The 11,083-nt window shown below is 39.6% G+C and overlaps 1 protein-coding gene across 8 annotated transcripts in view; it reads left to right on the forward strand.

Annotated features, from left to right (window-relative positions):
* Nucleotides 1-11,083, forward strand: part of PCNX (pecanex homolog (Drosophila)) — a 129,206-nt gene that overhangs the window by 8,585 nt on the left and 109,538 nt on the right. For 7 of the 8 annotated variants that reach the window (XM_014539289.1, XM_014539287.1, XM_014539286.1 and 4 more), the window contains exons 3-4: nt 2,317-2,362; nt 3,534-3,623. In XM_014539289.1, the coding sequence (XP_014394775.1) occupies nt 2,317-2,362; nt 3,534-3,623 (136 nt within the window). The remainder of the gene's footprint in view (nt 1-2,316; nt 2,363-3,533; nt 3,624-11,083) is intronic. The other variant, XM_014539288.1, reaches the window with a different exon arrangement.

Raw genomic sequence — 11,083 nt, forward strand, 5'->3', positions numbered from 1 at the left:
TGTAGTTTTCTGAGTAGAGGTCTTTTACCTCTTTAGTTAAGTTAATTCCTAGGTATCTTAATTTTTTTGGTGTGATAGTAAATGGGATTGCTTTTTTAGTCTCTCTTTCTGTAAGTTCACTATTGGTGTATAGAAATGCCATAGATTTCTTGGTGTTGATTTTGTATCCTGCTACATTGCCGAATTCATTTCTTAAGTCTAATAATTTTTTGATATAGTCTGTAGGGTTTTCTGTGTACAGTATCATGTCATCTGCGAATAATGATAGTTTTACTTCTTCTTTTCCAGTTTGGATGCCTTTATTTCTTCTTCTTGTCTGATCGCAATGACTAGTACTTCCAGTACTATGTCGAACAGGAGTGGTAAGAGTGGCCATCCCTGTCTTATTCCTGTTCTTAGGGGAAATGGTTTTAGTTTTTGCCCATTGAGTATGATGTTGGCTGTGGGTTTGTCATATATGGTTTTTATTATGTTGAGGTATGATCCTTCTATTCCCACTTTGCTGAGAGTTTTTATCAAAAATGGGTGTTGGATTTTGTCAAATGCTTTTTCTGCATCGATTGATATGACTATGTGGTTTTTATCTCTCAATTTGTTTATGTGATGTATTACGTTTATTGATTTGCGGATATTGTACCATCCTTGCATCCCTGGGATAAATCCTACTTGGTCACGGTGTGTGATCTTTCTGATGTACTGCTGGATCTGATTTGTGAGGATTTTGTTGAGGATTTTGGCATCTATGCTCATGAGGGATATTGGCCTGTAATTCTCTTTCATTGTGTTGTCTTTATCTGGTTTTGGTATTAGGGTGAGTTTTCACAGTAAGTACATTTTTTTGCTGAGCATACAGTTTAATCAACAGTTACATATATTGCAAAGTTCATTTTTATTGGCCATATCAAGAATTTATTAGTAGTTTTAACATGTTGGTGTATGCATATTTTATTATTCACTGCCATATAACTTTTATATAGTATACATATCTTAAGTGGATTTTTACATACACACACAGTATATATTTAATTGCCATCCAGATCAAGAAAGTCCCTCATACTCCTTCAAAGTCAGTATTAACTTATATTTTGAGCAAATTTCTTATGGTATACTTTTGTTCAATTGAATCGATGAAAGGAAAGATTTAGTAAAATACAAAATATTACTTGAATGTTTTTAATTTTATTCTAAGATGTTAAATTTGCTTGAGTGTTTTCTTCTTGAATCCCTTGAAAACAGATTATAGAAAGAGTTACTGAGACTTGTTGATTTAGTAACTGTCACGTTGTTATATTTTATTTCGTAAGGTGTTTGTGGAATTTGTGGTATTTGTTAACATAATTTTTATAGTAGTATAATAAATGATGGTTGTGAAATTTTTAGGGTAGTGTTATACCATCTTTAATATAAGCATTAAAAGTTCAGTAGATTTTAGTTTTCTGTTTATATAGGTTGTGCTAAAAATTCATTTTTCATAGATGTCTTAATTTTTAATTATTTCTAAATATGTTATAGCAATATACAAAGAAGTACTTTTTGTCTGGAACTGAGGAAAGTACATATTGATTTAACAGTGTGACAGTTGAAGATTTAGATTGCTCTTTTTGGGATATATTGTTTTGTCCTCCAAATCTTCCCTTTATATATCTTGATCAGTCTGAATTTATTTCAGATAGACTCAATACCTAATTTTGATTTTGTTTATAACATGAACATATCATGATGCAATATAAAAAAATGATAATTGGCCTTGGCTGGCATGTCTCAGTGGTTAGAGCATCGACCTACGCACCGGAGGGTCTTGGGTTCAATTCCCAGTCAAAGGCACATACCTGGGTTGCAGGTTCAATCTCTATCCCAGGTCAGGGCTCATGTGGGAGGAGGTAACCAATCTATGTGTCTCTCTCACATCAATGTTTCTCTCTCCCCTCCCCCCTTTCCTTTCACACTCTCAAAAAAATCAATGGAAAAATATCCTGACTCCTCGGGTGAGGATTAAAAAAAAAAAAAAAGATAATTACATGGCATAGATTGCTTGAGGTTGGAGGCATCCTACCCTGGGGGTTCCATGAATCCTGAGCATACAGAGGGACTCAGGGATTCAGTGTCCCAGCACACCTGTAATGTACACACAGTTGTGCAACAGCAAACAGGCCTGTGACTCTGATGTAAAATGCCTAAACGGTATCTTTTAATATTGATAAAAGTGACTGATTATATGTTTTGATAATAATTTGGTTTGATGATCTTGCTAGTATATTGATAATAACATAGAACTAGCATTTTAATTAGTTTTACTTGTTTCATGCCATTTTTCAGATTGGATCTGGTTCTTCTCGTCTTGGAACAGCAACAACTATTAAAGGTAGACATGATCTAACTTGAAAGTTGTCTCTGATTTTCCATTATTTTTTGGCTGTAATAAAGATAACTGAGCATTTTATATTCACATGTAATAAAAATTGTTCTTGAAATTATTTTGTAGATAAAATTATGTATCTGATACTAAAGGTTACTTGATTTAAATTGTGTTCCCTTTTCATCATTCAAATTTCACAAAGGTATTTGACCATTTGCATTACATTGCATTAATTGTAAATTTTGTTCTATTAAACTTCCTTGCCTTGAGGGAAAATACTTTTGTGGGTTTTAGTGAGATTCATGAAAAATGGAGTAATTTAATGTGAAACCTTTAAATTGGGTGCAATAAGAAAGGGAAAATGTTTTTCTATACATCTGAAAATATGCCTTTTATTTTATACATTTACTAGAGGCCCGGTGCACAAGATTTGTGCACTGGGGAGTGGGGACCCTCAGGCCGGCCTGCACCCTCTTGCAGTCCGGGACCCCTCGGGGGATGTCCGCCTGCTGGCTTAGGGCCTAAGCTGGAAGTCAGACACCTCTCTCGCAGTCCGGGGCTCTTGCAGTTCAGGACTCCTCGCTCCTTACCGCCTGCCTGCAGTAGAGGTGGTAGAGGCTCCTGCCACTGTTGCTGTGCTCGCCAGCCGTGAGCCCAGCTTCTGGCTGAGGGGTGCTCCCCCTGTAGGAGTGCACTGACCACCAGGGGACAGCTCCTGCGTTGAGCGTCTGCCCCCTGGTGGTCAGTGCATGTCATAGCAACCAGTCGTTCTGCCGTTTGGTCTATTTGCATATTAGGCTTTTATTATATAGGATTTCAAATAAATTTATATTATTTTAATCTTACAATTTTTTAGCTTACTAATTTGCCCTGGGAAATTTATGTTGTTTCAATTTCAATTTTCATTAAAAAAAAAAAAACACAACTGCTTCTTTTTAAAGAAATAGTTTTATTAGCTAACAATATAAAGCTTTCCATATTATTTGTTTTTAGTGCTATTAGAATAATTATGTGGTCTGATAGTCTACTGCTTTTGTAGCTAGAGAATACTGACACAGCATATAGTGAACTAATATAGTAGATATCTACTGTACTCTTTGATGTCCTTCCTTGTTATGTCAGTGTACAGTTGTTATTTTTAATATAATATCTTCACATGTTTCTCTTAACTTTGTAGGAGATACAGACACTGCTAAGACTTCTGATGATATCAGTTTAAGTCTGGGCCAGAGCTCTAGTCTTTGTAAGGAAGGAAGTGAAGAACAAGGTAAGAACATTATACCTCACAGTGACATGTATTGTGTGGATCAGGGTGAATTTGTAGAATATGCTGCTCACATTTTGGCAGAATTTTATAACAATTTAATAATTGTTTTTAAAAGAAACTTTAAAGTAAAATTATTTAATAGGATAATAAAACAGAGTGCTGTAAGTACTTTTAGCTTTCTGGAATTCAGTTATACATGTTCTGCCAACTAAACATGAAGAGACAAGTTTTATGAGCATATGCCCTAGAGTGAATATGAGATGGGAGATAAGAATCTGCTATTCCTTTAGTTGGTCAGAGCATCTTGCCTAGCTTAATGATAACCTAGTATATAAAACTGTTGTTTTTCCATTTAGTGTGACCTCTAAATGCCAGCTGCTTCATATCTTGTTCAACAATATGTTTTAATGGAGAAATAACTTGCTGTTGGAGTTTCTGAGAAACTATGTTTGCCTCCAGCATGGTGCCTGCCTCCTCTAGCATATTTTTAATAGAAATTTTGGCTTCAAGTGATTTTTCCCCCTCCTTATTCAACTCAATCATAAATGAGTATTTTGGATTTTCTTGGAGTTTTCTTTTTTAAAGAACTGCCAGATTTTTCTGTTTGAATTTTAATTTTCAAACATGAAAGGATGAATATGTCATCCTGAATTTTAAGTGGAGATTATTCCAGGTTATAATCAGTGAGACAGAAAATTGTCTTATTTCTAGCCTGTTGTTATTATTAGCCTGGGGAGAGGGGGGTAGGTAGACAGGCTGATAAATTTCCTGTATTTAATTATGAAACTTATTCATGAAATTACAAACAGATCACAAAGTTATGACATTTTCCCATGAATACAGGTCCAATTCCTACAAGTAGATTTTGTTTCTGGTACTTGGAATTTTAAGTTTATCACTGTAACCCTGCTGTTTTAGAATTATAGTACCACAATCATTGTTTATTTGTTTTTGTGGGCTACCCCTGCCAACCTACTCCTCCCTGCCAAAAAATACTCTTGAGCATACTGTATGATATGGAAACTATTTTCTCAAAAAGTAAAGGTGGATTGATCCATTTGAGAGTTATAGTATCCCTTTTTATAATATTTAATTATCAGGATGTCTCAAAAACTAGGTATCGTAGAAGGGCTAGTGCATTTAGGGGTCATATGTCTTTTTATTTTCTATCTGGGAAGTAAGAATTTTGTAATGTGGCAAGTTAGGAATTATATACACACAAACATACCCTTGCAGATACATAATGACTAGATAATGATGTTCACTGAGTGCATGTTGTTATCTAGATTAGGGGTCAGTAAACTTTCTATAAACAGTCAGATCATTTTGTAGGCTATATGGTCTCTCTTGTAACTACTGAACTCTGCATTGTAAAGTGAAAGAGGACATAAATAACACATAAATGAGTGGGCATGGCTGTATCACCTGACTCATATAGGCCTTAGTTTGTTAACCCCTGGTTTAGGTCTTCTTTTCAGCCTTTATCAGGGATGGGGAACATCCGGCCCAAGGGCCAGATAAGGCCTGAGAGATCATTTGGTCTGGTCTTGCCAAGCATTAGGGGTGAGTTAATTAAATGTTTAACCAAATATAGCAAGCTAATTTTTAAGATGTTAATTTTGTATGGCCTGTTAATGATGTTATAAATATCCAAATGGCCCTTTGCATCAAAACGTTCCCCACTTCTGCTTTATACACATTCACCCAGTTCATCTTTAAGCATTTAATATTAATACTTTTATTCTCACTGGTCAGGTGAACATATCATGGCTTAGAGAGGTTACAAGAAACTTGCACCAAAATTACACAGCTACAAAGTGGCAGTCTAGTTTTGAATTATGCTTTTAATGCTATACTGTTATACTTTCATGTAGGTTTATCACCTGCTTTTATCACATATTTTCCCACATAGTTAACATGTAACATATCTAGTATTCATTACATGCTCAGCACTATTTTAAGTATTGGGAATAAATCACTTACAGTACTGAAAAATCAGGGAGTAGGAGGATAAGATAGGGAGTTCAGTTTTAGGCATATCAGGTATGAGATGCTGTTAGACCTCTAAGCAGCAATAATCCTATATAATAAAAGCCTAATATGCTAAGTGTCCGGTCATCCAGTTGGCCATTCAACCAATCAAAGCATAATATGCTAATGATATGCTAAGGCTGCTCAACTGCTCGCTATGACGTGCACTGATGACCAGGGGCCAGACAGTCGACTGGTTGACCAGTCACTATGACGTGCACTAACCAGCAGGGGGCAGACACTTTGACTGGTAGGTTAGTTTGCTGCTGGGGTCTGGCTGATCGGGACTGAGCAATTAGGGCTGGACATGCCCTGGAGGCCTCCCGCAGTCCTCCCTGGCTAGCCAACCTCCCACGTCCCTCCCCAGCCCCAATCGTGCACTGGTGGAGTCCCTTGGCCTGGCCTGCGCCCTCTTGCAATCTGGGACCCCTTGGGGGATGTCAGAGAGCCGGTTTTGGCCCGACGGCAGAACGACTGGTCGCTATGACACACACTGACCTCCAGGGGGCAGACGCTCAATGCAGGAGCTTCCCCCTGGTGATCAGTGCGCTCCCACAGGGGGAGCACCGCTCAGCCAGAAGCTGGGCTCATGGCTGGCAAGCGCAGCGGTGGTGGCGGAGACAGGGAACAGGCCTAAGTCGTCAGTTGGACATCCCCCGAGGGCTCCTGGACTGTGAGGGGGCACAGGCTGGCTGAGGGACCCTTCCTCCCCTCTGCACAAATTTCGTGCACCGGGTCTCTAGTCTATACTAATAAAAGGGTAATATACTAATTAGACCAGGAGACCTTCTGGGAGACCGGCTGGGGAGTGCAGTTGGGGGCCATGAGGCTGGCCGGGGAGGACAGTTGGGGGCCATGAGGCCGGCAGGGGAGGGCAGTTGGGGGCCATGAGGCTGGCAGGGGAGGACAGTTGGGGGCCATGAGGCCGGCAGGGGAGGGCAGTTGGGGGCCATGAGGCTGGCAGGGGAGGACAGTTGGGGGCCATGAGGCCGGCAGGGGAGGGCAGTTGGGGGCCATGAGGCTGGCAGGGGAGGACAGTTGGGGGCCATGAGGCCGGCAGGGGAGGGCAGTTGGGGGCCATGAGGCTGGCAGGGGAGGACAGTTGGGGGCCATGAGGCCGGCAGGGGAGGGCAGTTGGGGGCCATGAGGCTGGCAGGGGAGGACAGTTGGGGGCCATGAGGCCGGCAGGGGAGGGCAGTTGGGGGCCATGAGGCTGGCAGGGGAGGACAGTTGGGGGCCATGAGGCCGGCAGGGGAGGGCAGTTGGGGGCCATGAGGCTGGCAGGGGAGGACAGTTGGGGGCCATGAGGCCGGCAGGGGAGGGCAGTTGGGGGCCATGAGGCTGGCAGGGGAGGACAGTTGGGGGCCATGAGGCCGGCAGGGGAGGACAGTTGGGGGCCATGAGGCCAGCTGGGGAGGGCAGTTGGGGATGAGCAGGCCAGCACAAGGGGGGGGGGGCAGTTGGGGGCAAGCAGGCCGGCAGGCAAAGTGGTTAGGGGCGATCAGGCAGGAAGACAGGTGTGCAGTTAGGAGCCAGCAGTCCTGGATTGCGAGAGGGATGTCTGACTACCGTTTTAGGCCCGATAGCACAGGGCCTAAACCAGCAGTTGGACATCCCTGAGGGGTCCCAGATTGGAGAGAATGCAGGCCGGGCTGAGGGACCCCTTTCCTTCCCCATCCCTGTGCACGAATTTCATGCACTGGGCCACTTGTTCTATATAATAAAAGGCTAATATGCAAATCAACCAATTATGGAACAATCGGTCCCTATGATGCACACTGACCACCAAGGGGCAGACACTCAACGTAGGAGCTGCCCCCTGGTGCTCAGTGTGCTCCCACAGGGGGAGCGCCGCTCAGCCAGAAGCTGGGCTCACGGCTGGTGAGCACAGTGGTGGTAGCAGGAGCCTCCGCAGTAGTCGGACATCCCCTGAGGGCTCCCAGACTGCAAGAGGGCATAGGCTGGGCTGAGAGACTCCCGCCCCGAGCGTACACATTTTGTGCACCAGGCCTCTAGTTAATAGATTATTAGGTAGGTCTGGATTTCAGGTAAGATGTCTGAGTTCAGGTTGTAAAATTGGGAGTTTTCAGTGTATAAATACCATAAAGTTTCATCATGTCAACTGTAAGGTTGTGTTATGAAGTTCATAACAAAGCAAGCCTGCATAGTTGGCCAGCTTGGAGTTAGGTGACCGGGCTCCCTGTTCCAAATCTGTTAGTCTTGGCTACGATTTGGCACCACCTAGTGGCAATTATTCATTCTGGCTTAAATATCAGTTGAGGCTCTTTGGTTTCTCTGGGTGGTTTGGCTTTACAGGACATTGACCTTTAGTTAGTTGGTTAGTTGATTAGCTGGCACTTGTTTTATCAGCATGATTCAGGGTAATTAGGAGAAAACTGAGCATGTGGAAAGGTGCACTCTTCTTTTTCACTTCTAAGGAGAGATTGCCCTCATTCATGTCTTCCCGACTCAAGATCAGAACTTTACTTAGCCCATCCCCATAAGAGTAGGGGGCTGGGTAGAAGATGGAGAAACTAGTTACCAGTATTTCTGAATTTTATTATCATGGGGCCAGAAAAATGAATGAGTTTTCTATAGAAAAGAGAGACTACAGATAGAAAAATGAAAGTTCCAAGGATTGAGCTCTGAACCACTTCAGCTTAGTAAGTCCAGGAGGCTGAACATAACAACTGGTGAGGTAGAAGGAACACCAGCAGCGCTGTGTCCATTGTTTCAGGGAAAGGGATCAGATCAGCTTCGTCAAATGTTGCTAATAAGTGGCTGAGACTTGACCATTGGATGTAACAGTGTTGTTGGCGACTTTGATAAACATTTTAATGAGTGGGATTAGAATACATGTAAGAGAGAATTAGAGGAGAAGAAATGGAAAACAGTTAGTATAGACTACTCTTTTGTAAAGGGGGTCAGAAATAAAAGGTGCAAGAGGGGAAGTGAGGATAAAGGGAAGATTTGGATTTTGTAAGAATAGGTAGGAGAAATAACAGCTTGGTGTGTGTTTTTATAATTGATGGGGATGATCCAGAAGAGAGGAGGAGAATGTGATTTTTGTTTATAAAAGTAGTATGTGGTAATTTAAAAAAATACAGTTATGTATGAAGAAGAAAATAATTCACACTTCTGCCACTGAGCTAACTGTTGTTAATATTTTTTTAGTGTATCACTTTTTTCTTATTTACTATGGTGATATAATCCACATACCATAAAATTTACCCTTCTAAAGTGTAAAATTTAGTGAGTTTTAGTATATTTGCAACGTTGCGCACCCATCACCACTATCTGATTCCAGAATATTTTCATTATGTCACAAAGAAACCCAAATCCCATTATATTCCCCATTTCTTTCTTCAGCCAGCCCCTGGCAACTTATAATCAATTTTTTGTCTATGCATTTGCCTATTCTGGACATTTCATATAAATGGAATTGTATAATATGCGGCTTTATGTGTCTGCTTCTTTTATTTTGCATGTTGTAGCACGTATGAGGACTTTATTTCTTTGTATGGCTAAATATGGTGTATTACTTTTAACATCCCCACAAACATGCACACATACCCTAAGTATTCTTTTGAACTATTACAGATTCAAATATTTAATGCCATCTTTTTCACTTAAGTATTTTCTCATATTAATACATATTTTGAAAACATTTTTAGTGCTTGCATGTTAATAGACCATAATTTTTTCAACCTTTTTTTATTGGAGATTTTTATGCTTTTTATGTTTTAAGAAGTTTTATCAGAACCTGAGTTGAATAATTTTTTGCTAAAACCTTATATGCTTATTTCAATTTATCCTTTAGCAGCAATCTCTAGAAATTGATTACAGATGATGGGTGAATATACTTTTGAAAGGCTTTTGGCTGTATTGCCTGATTGCTTTACAGAGGTTACACCAATTTTTACCACTATGAGCAGAATATGAGCATGTCTTTCTTATCCTAAACACCACTAGTAACAATCATTGGGAAAAAAATTAATTATATGAAAAATAGTATCATTCTGTATTGATTTAAGCCTATCTTTAACTATATGACTACCAATAAGAAAAATGTCTAAGAACACATATTTACTAAAAAGGTTCCTAAAGTCACCTAAAGTTAAACTTTTTAAGGTATACTTATTTTGCAATGTTGAAAAAAGTGCATGTGCTGAAGTAAGTTTGACTGTCTTTTAAAATGAAAAACTTAAATTTCTGCTTCATTAATGTCATAGAAGGTAGTTGGTTTTGATTGCTGGCATTTTTTAAAAAGTCTTTTGTTGTACATTAGAACTAGCAATTTTTAGCTACTTGTTCAGTTCAGTTTCTGTTGTATAAAATTCATAACCTTGAAATGTGAATATCACAACATTCCATAGTTGCTTGTTAGAGATACATAGAGAGTTTTTAGAAATAACTTTATAATTTCATACTACAAAAAAGTAAATACAGTGCTAACTTTAAAATTTTGGTATTTAGAGAATATAAGACCCCAAGCATAGTGACAGTTATTTTGGACAAATGATAAGGAACATGGATTTTACTTTTCTTGAAGACTTTTTTTTTTTAAAAAAATATATTTTATTGATTTTTTTACAGAGAGGAAGGGAGAGAGATAGAGAGTTAGAAACATCGATGAGAGAGAAACATCGATCAGCTTGACTGGAATCGAACCTGGGACCCTTCAGTCCGCAGGCCGACGCTCTAGCCACTGAGCCAAACCGGTTTCGGCTTCTTGAAGACTTTAAAACATAAGATATTAATCTTAGGGAAAATTTTTGTGCTTGTATTGTTAAGATTCTACTGGGAAAAATTTGACTTACTAAGGAATCTATTATTATAGTTTGTCTATGCAGTTACGACACATAAAAATAATTTTTCTTTTTATTGAACTAACAGAAGATTCAACCATTTTTGTCTGTCAAAAGTGTATTGAAAATTAGCTAATGTGCAGTTTGGTTGTCAAACCATATTTCAATATAAATTACACTATAGGTAGGTAGATGGATTTATTTATATTTGAATACGTATTATATATGGTAACCTAAGTCACTAATAACTAATCACTTCCCTAACGGAGGGTTAAAGGAATAGTCTCATAAGGGGATATATATTTTTTCATGAGGCATTTTGTAATTGTTGCATCAACAATGAAACAAGGAGATGCAGGATTTTGCCTCTTAATTTTAATCTTTTCAATCATTACAAACATCAAGATATCTTCTTTCTTTTCCCCCTTGGCTGTTTTTTAAAAAAATATATATTTATTTATGGATTTCAGAGAGGAAGGGAGAGGGAGAGAGAGATAGAAACATCAATGATGAGAGAGAACCACCTATCGACTGCCTCCTGCATGTCCCGTACTGGGGATCGAGCCCACAACCGGGCATGTGCCCTTGGCCGGAATCGAACCTGGGACCCTTCAGTCCGCA

The sequence above is a fragment of the Myotis brandtii genome, unplaced genomic scaffold, assembly GCF_000412655.1.
Source record: "Myotis brandtii unplaced genomic scaffold, ASM41265v1 scaffold213, whole genome shotgun sequence".
NCBI classification, from domain to species: Eukaryota; Metazoa; Chordata; class Mammalia; order Chiroptera; family Vespertilionidae; genus Myotis; species Myotis brandtii.